This window comes from Podarcis bocagei (assembly GCF_964188305.1).
Source record: "Podarcis bocagei genome assembly, chromosome: 2".
Taxonomy (NCBI): domain Eukaryota; kingdom Metazoa; phylum Chordata; class Lepidosauria; order Squamata; family Lacertidae; genus Podarcis; species Podarcis bocagei.
Window position 1 is genome coordinate 97,577,559 of NC_138126.1, and position 14,736 is coordinate 97,592,294.

At 44.2% G+C, this 14,736-nt stretch overlaps 1 protein-coding gene across 15 annotated transcripts; it reads right to left on the reverse strand.

Annotated features, from left to right (window-relative positions):
• Positions 1 to 1,177: 1,177 nt before the first annotated feature.
• Positions 1,178 to 13,442, reverse strand: CDK3 (cyclin dependent kinase 3). Of its 15 annotated transcripts, none has more exons than XM_081185434.1 (8): positions 12,870 to 13,442; positions 9,934 to 9,984; positions 9,035 to 9,112; positions 7,467 to 7,587; positions 6,564 to 6,734; positions 5,627 to 5,728; positions 2,587 to 2,790; positions 1,178 to 2,286 (listed from the first exon to the last, which is right to left on the reverse strand). In XM_081185434.1, exons 2-8 carry the CDS (start codon positions 9,957 to 9,959, stop codon positions 2,161 to 2,163), a joined length of 828 nt encoding a protein of 275 aa, XP_081041560.1. In that variant the 5' UTR covers positions 9,960 to 9,984; positions 12,870 to 13,442; the 3' UTR covers positions 1,178 to 2,160. The 15 variants fall into 15 exon arrangements, with proteins under 15 accessions (XP_081041560.1, XP_081041555.1, XP_081041566.1 ...); XM_081185429.1 differs by having other exon boundaries at positions 9,836 to 9,981; positions 12,870 to 13,441; XM_081185440.1 differs by having other exon boundaries at positions 9,836 to 9,984; positions 12,870 to 13,441.
• Positions 13,443 to 14,736: the final 1,294 nt, after the last annotated feature.

The following is a 14,736-nucleotide window of genomic DNA, read 5'->3' on the forward strand; positions in this document are numbered from 1 at the left end:
CCTCCAGATCAGGTCGGGGAATAGCGGGATGGCGGAGCGCTGCCATCCCCTATTCCCCGACCTGATCTGGAGGTTGTGGGGGTGGTGGGGGGGAGAAGCAGGCTTGCTTCTCCCACCCCCAGCCTCCAGATCAGGTCGGGGAATAGCGGGATGGCGGAGCGCTGCCATCCCCTATTCCCCGACCTGATCTGGAGGTTGTGGGGCTGGTGGGGGGGAGAAGCAGGCTTGCTTCTCCCACCCCCAGGCTCCAGATCAGGTTGGGGAATAGCGGGATGGCGGAGCACCGCCATCCCGCTATTCCCCGACCTGATCTGGAGGTTGTGGGGCTGGCGGGGGGGGGGGGAGAAGCAGGCCTGCTTCTCCCACCCCCAGCCTCCAGATCAGGTCGGGGAATAGCGGGGTGGCGGCTCTGCGCCTCCCCGCTGTCCCCAGCTTTTGGGTGCAGGCTGCTGCCCGCAAGCCTTGCGAGCCCGCGGGACATCCCGCCGGGCTTGCAATACTTGGGATAGCTTCCTGAAGCCTGGAGAGCGAGAGGGGTCGGTGCGCACGGACCCCTCTCGCTCTCCAGGCTTCAGCGAAAGCCTGCATTCGCCCCATAGGACGCACCCAGATTTCCCCTTCATTTTTGGAGGGGAAAAAGTGCGTCTTATAGGGCGAAAAATACGGTAAATCGCAACGGGCTGTGCTAAAGAATGGCCCCCATAAAATGAACATTATCCAACTATGGAGAACAACAGTGCAGAAGGTTACATGGGGATTCATGGCCAAAGAATACACTTTATCAGAAATCTAATGGTCAGGTCAGAGCAGGACTATGGGCAATAAAAGGCAAGCAAGACTGATGTACAACACACAGAGAACATTTCATTCCCTTGATAACTGTGAGGGCTGGAGCTCAAAATGGCAAAAGGGGTTCTAGATTCTTTCTGTATACCATGCATTCAATATAAGCAAAAATGACCGCGGTGTAAAAGATTTTCCCATCATAGGCACTCTTGTCAGTAAGGACATTTGAGAACCAGCAACTTACATTAAATGATTTATCAAAGCATGTTTTTTTTTATTTAGTGCATACAGAAACTTCTTCAATAATATTAACAGTTAATGATAAAAATGACTTAAAACATCAATAACAAGGTTTCTAAAAATAATCCCATAACTAGGCAGTGGCTTTGATTCAGAGCAGGCAGAAGTAGGGGACAAGTTTACTGGTTTCCCTCCAGAGCAGATTTTCAGGAAGCACACAGGAGATTGTAGGCAAAAGAGGAAATCAGTGGACATTATCTCCCCCTGCCCTTCTAGCAGCAGGAGCAATCCATGAGCCAAACCCTGCTTGCAGGATCCAACCCCCATGTATTCAGCCAAGATCAGTAACTGGAGTCTATCAAATATTTATTCTTTAGCATCCTGCTCTATCTAGCTTATTCAGTGACTCTCTTGGCACATTGATGATCAAAGACTTTCACATTCTAATTAAATTAGAAATGAAAACTTGAAGGGCCCGACAGCTGCTCCAAGATTAAGAAGCCCATTCTTTAATGTGAACTGTGTTTGGACCAAGTTTTTGTCCTTTCTTGAGGGAAAAGGTAAACAAGTATGCTGATAAAGGATACAAAAAGAAACTAAAATCTGTTGTATTTCTGGGTGGTCTCATGATGTCTGGTTCTCCCACAATTTCCTCTTGAGCATGGATAGTGTGAATGCCAGCAAAAAGCTCCCATATTAATTACAGGGAGAATCAAATGACATGATATCCCCTGTCCACTGCATCGTCTGCAGGCTGTGCTGGCAGTGCCTAAGTTACTATAACCAATTTCTCTGCAATGCAATACTGAACTACAGCAAAGATAGAATAATATGTGGTTGCTGGATTAGGATTGAATTCAAATACATAGCAATCCTAAAATTTCAAATCATATTTTGCCCCATCAAATGCTTAGAGTGCCAAGTTTGTTTTCAAAGAACACAAGAGGCTGCCTTCTATTTAGAACAGTCAAAATCTATATGAATATAGCATTAACCCCACTAAAAGGCTGAGAACTTCTAAACCAGAATGAACAAGTTTCATCCTCTGTAGCCATTCCAATTCCAAGCATAAGAGGCTCAGTTATTAGGAAGGGAACTATTGTCAGGGAAGCACACTGCAGATTTGCCTCCTTCTCATGGGCCATACCTCTCTACTACACGTTGCTCTCTGGCATCTCGTGATGGAGTCTGCCAGAAATATTGGTGGGTCAAAGCAGCTTTGGCTGAGATGCGTCTGTTGGGATCATACAGTAATAGTTGCTGCAATTAAAAGGGGGGACACAGAAATATCTCTCTTAATGGATTGATACTATGCCTATCATCCCAAAGTCAATACTAATTTTCTATTCCCCAGTATAGGCTTTGCATGCAATGGTAATGTCATGATCAAAATGGCAGAAATCACAAATCCCTATATTACCAAATACCTTTATTACCAAATACACTTGAGGGTTAAGACTAAATCTCAGATTGAGGCTCTTGGCTGAAATTCTGGTTTACAACATCCCTGCCCCAAGGTTGTTTTAAAAACAAAACCCTTCATGCCAGCCTCTTTCTTACCATCAGCAAGTCTCGTCCGTCTCGGTCCAAGTTTGGAATTAACACCTTCATGTCTTTTCTCGGCCATTTTGGGAAATTCCCTTTGTAGTCCGGAAGTTGAGTCACTCCCGGCCACGATGATTCAGTAGGTGTACCAAGAGTGCGGAAAATACGGAAAAGCTGATCGATTTCGGAGTCCCCAGGAAATAAGGCTTTTCTGGTTACCTGGAGAAAGAAAAAGGATGTCTCACTCATCTATCTTTCCATAGGCACCCCTATTCTTTATCCAAGTGAAGTCCCAGGGAGTAGGAACAGAGAGAAATAAATACCTTTTAGTACAAGCCACCTGGTGCTGAAGGAGAAAGGAGAAATATATTGAACACCACACCAGATCTCCAGAAAATCATAGTGTAGATCAGGGGGAGACTTCAAGCTTGTTGGATCTCCTTTGTTTTGTACTAGAATCCCAAGATCTACCAACCAGAACTAGGTGCAAAGACATACAGTAAACTAAAGCAAGTTCAACGTGATAATATAGAACATGAAATCTAATGTTGATCCCATGCCCTATATTACAAACTTGAACTTCATTTGAACTAAAACTTCAGTCATGTTTTATTCTGCTGAGAGCTCAGGATAGAAAGACAACAAGGACAGCCATGGGGGTGGAAATCTACATAAAAACCTGAGATGTATTAATATGAAACTTTTAAAATAAAAATTGGTTTAATTGATCTTTGCAAAAGCAATTGACATGGCTTTTCAGTATGAGCCATATGGTAGGCAAGGCTGAAGGAAGAGCCTAAATGCTTAAACCTTTGCTGTTTTCAAATGTTGTAAACAGTATTAGGATAAGGGCTGCATGTCCTTTAATCGAGTGCCATGTCATCTTCATCACTTTCTTCCTATACAGCAGCAGCCTCTAGTGGCTGCTGCCACATTGCACATCTTTCTCATAGCAAGGTGTTTTTCAGGAGAAGTCAGCTAGTGTGTGTAAAAGAGGTTGAAATCTAAGGGAACGCATTGCTGATCTACCACTGATAGATCTGTTCTGATAGGAGCTTAGGGAACAGCCTTATACAAGATTGTTGGTCCATCTAGCTCAGCACTGTTGACACTGACTGAAAGCGGCTCTCCAAGCCCTACCTGGAAGCACCAGGGACTGAACCTAAGATCTTTCTGCATGCTAGGTATATGCTCTGTCACTGAGCTGCAAGCCTTCCCCATGAGCCACAATTCTTCTTTTCCTTATGCAGAAAGCTAGCCGCATGCAACTGGCTAAAGTTCAATCAGATACTTCCAGATGGGGGCTTAATGTTGTGAATGGAGAAATCTGAGTTAAGATGCCAGCCCATATCTTTTTAAAGCAATTGACGACAATAATGTTATGTAGGCTTTGCAATAAAATAAAAATGCATGTGTCAGAGCTGCTCGAAGATCCTAGCTCACAGAGGATCACGCTAGCCAGCGATCATTAAGTAAAAGTCTTTATTGAGTTACAGTTTCCATTTTCAAGCTGCTGCGTGCAACTCTACGTCTAGTAGCTAGATCGGCGAAGCTCCGTCTGATTCTCCGCCCCTTGTGCACCAACTTAATATCCTAGCCCTGCTCCACCTTTTCCGCCTGACTGTTCTCCTCTGGGTCCCTCTGCCCCCCGGGGTTTCTTCCTTCCGGGATTCTTCTGACGCTGACCCGGACCCTCCTGCCTCCTTGCGCCGGGCTTTAGGACCTGGCTCCCTTTCCGGGCTGCTTACTGCGCCGCCTTCCTCTGCATTTGAACTTGGCACGCGCGCCCAACCTTCCACTTTCCGCTTAACCGTTTCTTCGCTCCCCGATGGAGGTGTGGCCACTCCTGACTCATGCCCTCCCTCCTGTGGTGAGCTGCCAGCGCTTGCCCCCTGGCTCCCTTCCTCCTCCCTGCTCCCTAGCGGTGACGCTGGTCCCGATTTCCAACTGCTCTCCTCTGAGTCCCCTCTGGCTCTATCTTCCTGGGGTGCCCCCCTAAACTCCCCCCTTGCCCTGGCCACTGGTGCTCCTTTCTGTGAATCCTCTGATTCACTGGAAAGACTCGGAGATCTCGGGTCGTCGTCATCACTCATCTTTTCTTCTGCCTCCTCCCCTTCGCTCTCTGTTTCCTCCCTTGCCCTTGCCTCTGCTCCTAAACCCCTGACAGAATGCATAAGGAATATACATCCCTCTGGAAGCATCCTCACAGAATTGAGAGATAAATTTACCAAACCAAAATGGAAGCTACATTCCACATAATTTTTCTTCACTTTAGACTACCTGCCATGGTCACAACCTTCCTCTTCAATACAGCAGCAGCGTGATCCTCACTATGCAATAAATCTTATTTATTTGAAAGATACAGCACCCCTCAGTGCAGCTTTCAGAGCAGTGTACAAAAACCAGGTATAATGCTCAAATAAAAGAAAACATTTTTAAATGGATAAAAAATTGAAAGTAAGTTTCTCCTTTACTCTGCTGTGATCAGGAAGCATGTATCTAAACAGAATCAGATGGCCACAGGAGCAGCAGCAACAATCAATGCACATTTTCATGCTCATTGCAGCTTTTAACAATATCAGAGAAGGAAGTCTTATCAAAGACTCTTGAAATTTTAAAAAGGTGGTGGCAAGAATAACACATTTTGAACACAAAACTTGGTTCTGCCACACAGTAGAATTAGGAAAAAAATAAGAGCACATTGTTTACATGATTCACAGTGTCTGTTTTGGATATTTGTAATGTGAAGAGTATACATAAACTCAGTATCACTGATTTTTATGTCATCCAGATGACACAGTGCACCAACTGCTTCTCTTGCCAAAATGCAAGTATTGATTTGAGCTTCAATACTGACTTCTGGGCTAAGGGCTCAGATTACAAATTCTCTTCAGAGAGAGTGTGTGTGAGAGACAAAGACAAAGGGGAGCTAGGTAGCTATAAATACAAACAAGGCACACATTACCACATAAAATTTTCATAAGAAATTAACATATTTGTGCGTCTAAAACGCAGTGCACTTTACTTTTGAATCAAAAAAACTGAAGTCTATTACCATTTCTGCAAATATGCAGCCAATGCTCCAGATATCCACAGCGGTTGAGTAGAATTTACAACCTAGTAAAATTTCAGGAGCCCGATACCATAAGGTTACAACCTAGAAGGAACCACATTGAAAGCTCGAGTTCAATTTATGCTTTTTATGTATTCAAATGCCTTCCCACCCTCAGTTAAAAACTTTTATGATTGAGCCCATAAACTTTTACAGTCCAGTCTTTTGCAAGAAATTGTTCTCACTCGGATGAAGGCCGCTGGACTGCAGCATGGCCTCTTGAACGCCAGCCAGAAAAACAGGTGTTGCTATCCCTCCACTCACTCTCCTCCCCAAACTGCTATGAGACAAAACTAGAGTCCCACTTGTTCTCTGCTATAGCATGTGGGAGAGGAAGCTGGACAAAGGGAACTGATGGATCAATGAGCTCAGAAGCAAGATGACTGCATCCTCTTTTTCTGTCTCAGCGCATTTAAAAATCTAAATTCCTGGAGAGAAACCATGTTAGTCTGAGGTAGTAAAAACATACCTTCAAAATGTATCATGGCGTGAACTTTTAATCTGCAGAATCTTGACCCAGAATACTAAAGGTATGGGCACAGTCTTTAGGTTAAAGTCTGCCAATTGTAGTTTCAAGCCATTCTTTGCATAAGACTGGGTATCATGATAGCTCATTTCATGGCTACTTTTCTTCTCACTTCACGTCAAATAACATAGCCAGAGAAGCACCCGGAGGGGGTCTCATGCATCTTTCAGTGTTTCAAAGGCAGGAAAATTCTACCATTGTGGAGCATCACAGAAGCACTCTGATGGTGCAAAATCTGCCTCAAAAACTGTGTTTACACAAACACACACACACCTTCTCAGAGGATGACTTGGAAACCTTCTTGCCTACTAACAGCACTAAGAAAGAGAAGGAAGAGATGATGACGAACATTACCTCATGAGTGTAAGTACGCAGTGGAACACCAAAGGCTCTTGCTAGGCCAAAATCAGCTAGTTTGATGGCTCCCATTTCGTTTATAAGTAAGTTCTGGGGCTTCAGATCTCTGTGGATGACTCTGTGGGAGTGACAGAAGCTTACACCTTGTAGCAGTTGATAAAGGTAGCTCTAGGGAGAAGCAAAGGTTTCAGAGATTAGTAAAAACAAACGAACAAGCATTTTAAATGCATTATAACACTGTGATACCAGATGGTGCTGTAGAATTCCGTCTTTCAGCAACATGATTTCCCACTACAGTACGAGGTTTACAAAGCATTTTCCTGAAACTTTTTTTTTTTTTTTTGATGTGGCAAGATCCAGTGTAGGCATAAAGAAACCATGGGCAGCTGGTACATAATATGCCACAGTTCAACATCTCAAACAATCGCTTGCTTGCAAACAGGTTCCACGTACATTGTTAATATATTTCTTTGAGAACAGCAGTGTGACCAGATAAGAAACTTTCCACCCTCCTTGTTAGGGTAGCCAGTTTGTTTCCTGTCAGGGTTCCTATGTCTTTTTTAAATGACAGGAAGAACGCAAGGAGAAAATTCAACAGTTAAAGCTCTCCTACCCCAGCCTTTGCCTGATTTGTTGTCTGTCACAGTTTTTAAAGGCACTATCAGATAGAAAGAAAGTTAAAATCTTACAGGCCCTTCTGCAACGTGAATGGCTTTTCAATGCTTCAAGGTCTAAAACAGTGGTAGTTAACCTGCAGCCTGTCACATATTGCTGAACTACAACTCCCATAATCCCTGATAACTGACAATGCTGTCTGAGGCTGATGGGAGTTGAAATTCAAGAACATATTTCCAGGTATATACTGTAAGTGACTGTGCGTATGTTTGTGTAAACTTCTACCTTGACCAAACTTAAAGGCAGTTCCCCTGTACGGGACGAGTCCATGTACTTCTTAAGGTCCTGATTCAGATATTCAAAGACTAGATAGAGTTTCTTCTGACTGTGAACCACATCGAGAAGCCTGGAATAAAAATTGAATTCAGTGACTGAACATCTGGGTTTGGAAGAACTAATGCCCCTGCAGAACAAATGCATCCACCACTCCGACACACACACACACACACACACACACACACACATTTTTTGGCACAACAGAAGGAGAGTCAGTGTGGTACAGTAGTTAGGAAGCTGGACTAAGACTGGGGAGACCCAGGATCAACTCCTCAATCAGTCATGAAGCAAATTTGGGCTTTGTCTCTCAGCCTAACCTATGCCATATGGTTGTTGTAATGGTAAGAGAGCAGTAGCAGCTCCATTGTTCTCCTGGCTTCCCAGTGCTGTGAGTCACTGTCATTTACCAAGAGGGAGAGGGGTGAAGCAGCAACTCACGGTGTTGAGAAGCCAGGAGAGCAACAGAGACCCACCTCCACCATCCCATGAGCCACTACTAAGAAGAGAGAGACAGAACCATGTATGCCACTCCGAGCTCCTTGGAAGAAGGATGGGATAAAAATGTAATACACAAAGCAAGTAGACAAGCCATTGAGTGAAGGAGCTTGTTTGCAAAACTGCATTCTCTAGTAGCTGCCAACAGATGTCTTGCCTAAATGCTGGCTGTTGCAATGCTATTTAAATTAAACTTACTCAGCACCGAGACGCCCTTGTTGCAGTTTCGTGTTTATTTATCCCTCATTCTCTCCTGTGCTGCTCTGCAAAGAACAGCAAAGGTGCAACAAAAGACTATGAGGAACAAATTAACATTATCTGTTTTCAGATACCTGTATGCCTGCATGTTATTCGAAACAGCAAGGCAGCACACTACTAATGAGCAGGTTTACTACTGTAACTATGCTACTTTGCCTCTTAAAATGTACTTGCATGAATAGTTACTTGTAGATATGCTAGCAGACAATGTCTCTCACTCCAAGTGTCACTCTAACCTAACCCCTGGTCCCTATGATAATGACAATGGCCTCAAGCCAGGATTATTGCCCCAGGAGGTCTCATGACCAGCTCCTCAACAATCAGACTCCAAACCTGTGAGTGGCAGCTCAAGAGTATTTTGATAGCCACCCCAAGGCTGTTTTAGTCTCCTCAAGGTGTCTGCTGGAAAAGTTCCAAGAAAGTTGGCATAGGATTTGCAGTCTGAATTAAAAATAGCCTTATCTATTCCATGTTTCTATTAATCTAAGCAATGCTGTTATGGGTTATAGATGAGAACAGCTCACATCTCTAAAAGCAGCAGAAATATGAGATGACTGGACTCTTACTGAACTAGAAGCATGGGAACCCCCTACAAAAATTTATAATTTGGCAAAATATTTGGACTTTATGATATGTATTGGTATAATTTGGAATAATCAATGTGATATAATTGGATTGTTAAATGGAAAACTTAATAAAAAATATTTTTTTAAAAAGAGAACAGCTCACATCTACACAGACACAAAGTCTAGACTTTTTCTTACCTCACTATGTTTGGATGTTTCAATTCTTTCAGCAGGGAGATTTCTCGAATTGCTGTACTGGGAACTCCTTCCGTCTCCCTGTGAAGAAAGGGATTTGGTATCAAACAATCCAATTCTTTCTGCTTTACTGGGCATCAGTGATTATTTCCACTCACATATCTTCTCTAGGGGAATGTTCATAGAGCTTGTCAGCCAAAGCAGGGAGGGAAAAGGGTGTCCCATCAATCACAAAAAAGAGAAAATGTGGAAAACTACACAGGTATAAGGTTAATATTTTAGCAACAGCAAGCATAACATATGTGAACGAGTAAGGAATAAGATATGATAATCTCAGTGCATTCTGAGTAAGGCTCTTCTACATAGGTTGAACTACAACTACTAAAAGATAAAATTAAGGAGATGGCCTTTCTCCTCAAAGACTATAAGTCTTTTCTCCACCCCCTTCAATTCTGATAGTTGCTTCAATAAGAAAAGCATATCTGCACAAAATTTTTAAAGGGACAGATACATTCATGTGTCTCCACTGTCATATGTAATGGCTAAATCAGCCATTAGTCTCCATGCTTAAGGTGCTTGCAATTCTACTGTTACAGTAAGTATACTTTACATTAACAACAGCTGGACCCTATTTGGAACTAACCCTTATGTGAATAAATTCTGCCCATGGTTTTCTGCATGGTATCTCTCAAATTCCACAATTTGCAATGTATTAAAATTCAAAACATAAATGCTATCAGAAAACCATTTCATGAGTTTTAAGAGTAGCCAATTCAGGGGAAAGTTAGTGAACTAGGTACTTACGAATCTAGGCGGATCTTCTTCAAAGCAACTAGCTGGCCTGTCTGTTTGTTTTTGGCTTTATATACTACCCCATAGGTGCCCTCTCCAATCTTCTCTACCTTTTGGAAGACATCTTGGAACGCATCCATTCTCTGTCTTCTTACTTGCTGCTGTAACATTTGATCAGACAATTAGGAGTAGTACTATCTGGTCATCTCTATACATCATAGCATTTTGCATGTTTCCATTCTTCCATTCACCCTATCCCTGAAAAGTAATAATAATCCATTTAAACAAATAAGCATAATGCTTAAATAACATCTTTAATAATCCCTTTCAAATGGACTACTCTCATATTCTCCAATACATTAACCTACTTAAGTTAACTGAAGGTGTCTGGCGATTACAATGACATTTACTGTTCCCTTTGTGCTATGACAGCCCAGCCCCAGGGTCAAGAAACACAATACACATCCCCACATAATGGATGATGCCTTATTGGGATTCTGCCTTCCCTTCAAGGAGTTCAGGGTGGTATTTTGGGCTCACAACACCATCCTATGAAGCAGATGAGCCTCAAAGGGTGTTTTGTTTCATAGTGAAAGATGTGCCCCTAATAATAATAATAATAAAAAAATTTATTTATATCCCGCCCTCCCCAGCCACAGCCGGGCTCAGGGCGGCTAACAACAATCAAATAATCAGTCAAATAATCACACAATCTAAAAATATTTCATTATAAAAATTAATTAAATCAAATTGATGGCAACCAATTAAGCAGAATTATGTGCAGGTTGCCAGAGGAGGGAGTCAGGCTGCGCCCTGACCAAAGGCCTGGCGGAACAACTCTGTCTTGCAGGCCCTGCGGAAAGATGTCAGGTCCCGCAGGGCCCTAGTCTCTTTTGACAGAGCATTCCACCAGTTTGGAGCTGCAGCCGAGAAGGCCCTGGCTCTAGTTGAGGCCAGCCTAACCTCTCTGAGGCCTGGGACCTTGAGGATGTTATTATTTGCAGACCGTAGGTTTCTCTGTGGGGCATACCAGGAGAGGCGGTCCCGTAGGTACGAGGGTCCTAGGCCGTATAGGGCTTTAAAGGTTAAAACCAGCACCTTAAACCTGATCCTGTACTCCACCGGGAGCCAGTGCAGCTGGTATAATACCGGATGAATGTGGTCTCGCAGCGAAGACCCCATAAGGAGTCTCGCCGCGGCATTCTGCACCCGCTGGAGTTTCTGGGTCAGTCTCAAGGGCAGCCCCACGTAGAGCGAGTTACAATAATCCAGTCTGGAGGTGACCGTCGCATGGATCACAGTGGCTAGGTCAGGACGAGAGAGATAAGGGGCCAACTGCTTAGCTTGGCGGAGATGAAAAAATGCCGCCTTTGTTATAGCTGTAATCTGCGACTCCATAGAAAGGGAGGTATCGAAGATTACACCCAAACTCTTAACGGCCGGTGCTGGCACTAATTGCACCCCCGCAAGAGATGGGAGTTGCCCCCTCGATCCCATATCGTCCCGCCCCAGCCAGAGGACCTCTGTCTTCGAAGGATTTAACTTCAACCGGCTCCCACGTAACCATCCAGCCACAGCTTCCAGACATCTGGTCAGTGTGTCTGGGGCCGAGTCAGGATGGCCATCCATCAACAGATAGAGTTGGGTGTCATCAGCATACTGATGGCAACCCAGCCCAAAACTCCGGACAAGCTGGGCGAGGGGGCGCATAAAGATGTTAAAAAGCATCAGGGAGAGAATTGCACCCTGAGGCACTCCACACACCAAGGAGTGGCGTGATGACAATTCCCCCCCAAGCGCCACCCTCTGTCCCCGACCAGAGAGAAACGAGCGCAGCCATTGAAGGACTGTGCCCTGGATCCCCACGTCGGCAAGGCGGTGGTCCAGGAGTTCGTGATCGACCATGTCAAAGGCTGCTGACAGATCTAGAAGAATCAGCAGCCCTGACCCGCCTCGATCCAGCTGCCTGCGGAGATCATCTGTTAGGGCGACCAGAGCCGTCTCGGTCCCATGACCAGCGCGGAAGCCGGACTGGAATGGGTCCAGAGCAGATGTTTCATCCAGAAACCTACCAAGCTGTTCAGCAACCGCTCTCTCAATCACCTTACCCAGGAATGGAAGATTCGAGACCGGGCGGTAATTGGATAGATCTGAGGGATCTAATGATGTTTTCTTTAAGAGCGGACGCACCACCGCCTCCTTCAGTTCCCCTGGGAATATCCCGGTGCCAAGGGACAAATTGATGATATCCCCCAGGGGGCCCCGCACCTCGTCTGGACACCCCTGACTTTCCCAGTCAGACTTTATCAACTACACCCCACAAGCCTTGTTTGTTTGCCTCAGCTGCAAAATTAAGCACAGGTTTCGTACCAGTGGAGCAGAAAACGTAGGCAAATGGCACATTTTTCACTCTCTCCCCTATGGAGCAGATTGGCAACAGAGCCAGGACAGGCAAGAGGAAGGGATTCTTTACACAATGCATAATTGCATTATGGGATCCACAGCCACAATGTTTTCTAGGGTAACTGCAGATATAGGGAATAGTCTTGTCCGTCCAACAGGGTTAATCAAAATATTTCTTGACTTAAGGGGGGGGGGAAAGTGTTGGGAATATTCTGAGTAAGAATCCTTCTTTACATGCGATGTTCAAGAACATGGCATTGTTAAATGGAAAAGACTTACTGCACGTTGTCATATTTGAGGAAGGCCTTGGGCCCAGGCCTGCCCTGACACCCAAGGCACTAACCACTAAGCCACTCCTGTTCCCACGCGAGTCACAAATTACTAATGTGATCATCTAAGGGTAAAATTAAAGCTCTCACTCCTCAGAATGCTTCCCACCTGCTCATCTAGTCTTCCATTTGCCTCCATACCTTCCTTCCTACTGAACTACAGTGTTTCCAAGGGGTCAAAATTCACCTCACACCACCACTAAAGTGGCTTTTGCCCACTAGAGGGAGATGTTCAAATGCAAAAATGCAAATATTACCAAATATAAGAAAACACCCAGAGATCTCTTTTGGTGCTGTTTGACTAGTATACTCACAGTTTCTGCATCCCTTCCAACAGGGATATATTGTAGGAAGTTGACAGGAGCAATGACTGCAGGCTAGACTTTGGCCCTGCTTTTAAAATTTCTTGCAAGGGGGAAATGATCAAAATTACTTAATTTGGGCAAGTTTTTCTTTGCTCACAGGCTATCTTTTCTTCAGAGACTTGGTGATAGCACCGAAGCACTCGTGAGCCCCAGAGGACTTCTGTTATGAAGTGAGACTAACAGATGCAAATATCAAATACAGTAAATAAATAATATTTGGATATTCAAAGAACGCAAGGAAGGATAAAGTGGGCATGCAGCAGCCCTGCAGCCCAAATTCCCATCCCTGCTGGCTCCACCCCAACTTTTGCACATCAAAACCAGTATTATGATAGGATACTTCATGGGTTCAGCCTCTCCGTGCTTGGAAACCATGTGTATCAGGGTTCCCAATTGTGAGGAAGATTCTAAGTATATCCAGCCAAACACATTCAAAATCCCCCTTCAGACTTTCCTGTCCAACATTCAAAGTTCAGGAGAAGAGCTAGTGGGGTTGTTGACATTGGGGGAAAGGCTGGCATTCACTACCCTGAAACACTTTATTCTCCTTTGCCAGTGGAAAGCTAACCTGTGGTCTTTCACAGGTTAGTTGTATTACAACTCCCATAATTCATGGACTATAACTCCCATACTTCCTGACCATTGGCCATGCTGGCTGGGGCTGATGGAAAGAGGACCCCAACAAGACCTGGAAGGCCACAGTGGTCAATCATTCTCAGCCTTTGCATTCTCCGAAACCTTAATATGACTGTGGTGTCTAGCCAAACAGATTCTGCTAGTTTTAGTTAGGCAGTACAGTGGTGCCTCGCAAGACGAAATTAATCTGTTCTGCGAGTCTCTTCGTCTTGCGGTTTTTTCGTCTTGCGAAGCACGGCTATTAGCGGCTTAGGGGCTATTAGCGGCTTAGCAGCTGTTAACGGCTTAGCGGCTATTAACGGCTTTGCGGCTTTGTGGCTTTAAGAAAAAGGAAACAAACTCGCAAGAGCTCGCAAGAAGTTTCGTCTTGCGAAACAAGCCCATAGGGAAATTCGTCTTGCGGAACGACTCAAAAAACGGAAAAATCTTTCGTCTTGCGCGTTTTTCGTCTTGCGAGGCATTCGTCTTGCGAGGTACACTGTATTTAGAGCTAGAAAAAGTATGTAACCATTCTTCAAGTATAGGATGAATAACACATTTCTCCTACCTCACCCCCAGCCTTTAAACAAGGTTAAAGTCTTGCAATTATTATCAATATGCAAACGAATATGCTTATCCACATATAGAGAAGCACCATTTTACACTTACAAAAAAGTTGCGATCCTCATCATTTCAAGAACATGTCTTAATTTTTAATTTGGGATGGTGGTGGTCTGTTTCTGACACTACAGTGAACATGGTGGTTAAGGTCATTGCACAGAGAGAACAGTTTGATGCTGAGTTCTCAAAAGTGTGTTAACTAGGAAGAAATGGCACATGGGTGGATTTTTAATATCTCTTCAACACATTTTTATAAGTAGGCATGGCACTTCTTACCAGCACCAGTGATTGTGAGTTCAGTATTCATCTGAGTTAGGAGAAAGTCAGGACTATTTTGTAGAAGGCAAATGTGTGTTATCTTCATATGAGATATCAGTATGGGCACTCTGCTAAAAGTCAGCCTCTGCTCCTTTCTCTGACAGGTTTTATTCCACAAGAAGATGACTCCCACATTAGAACCCCTCCCATAGAGCTTAACAGCTGAGATTGATACAAATATAATTAGAACAGTGTTTCCCAACCTTTTTTGGGCAAAGGCACACTTGTTTCATGAAAAAAATCTCGAGGCACACCACCATTA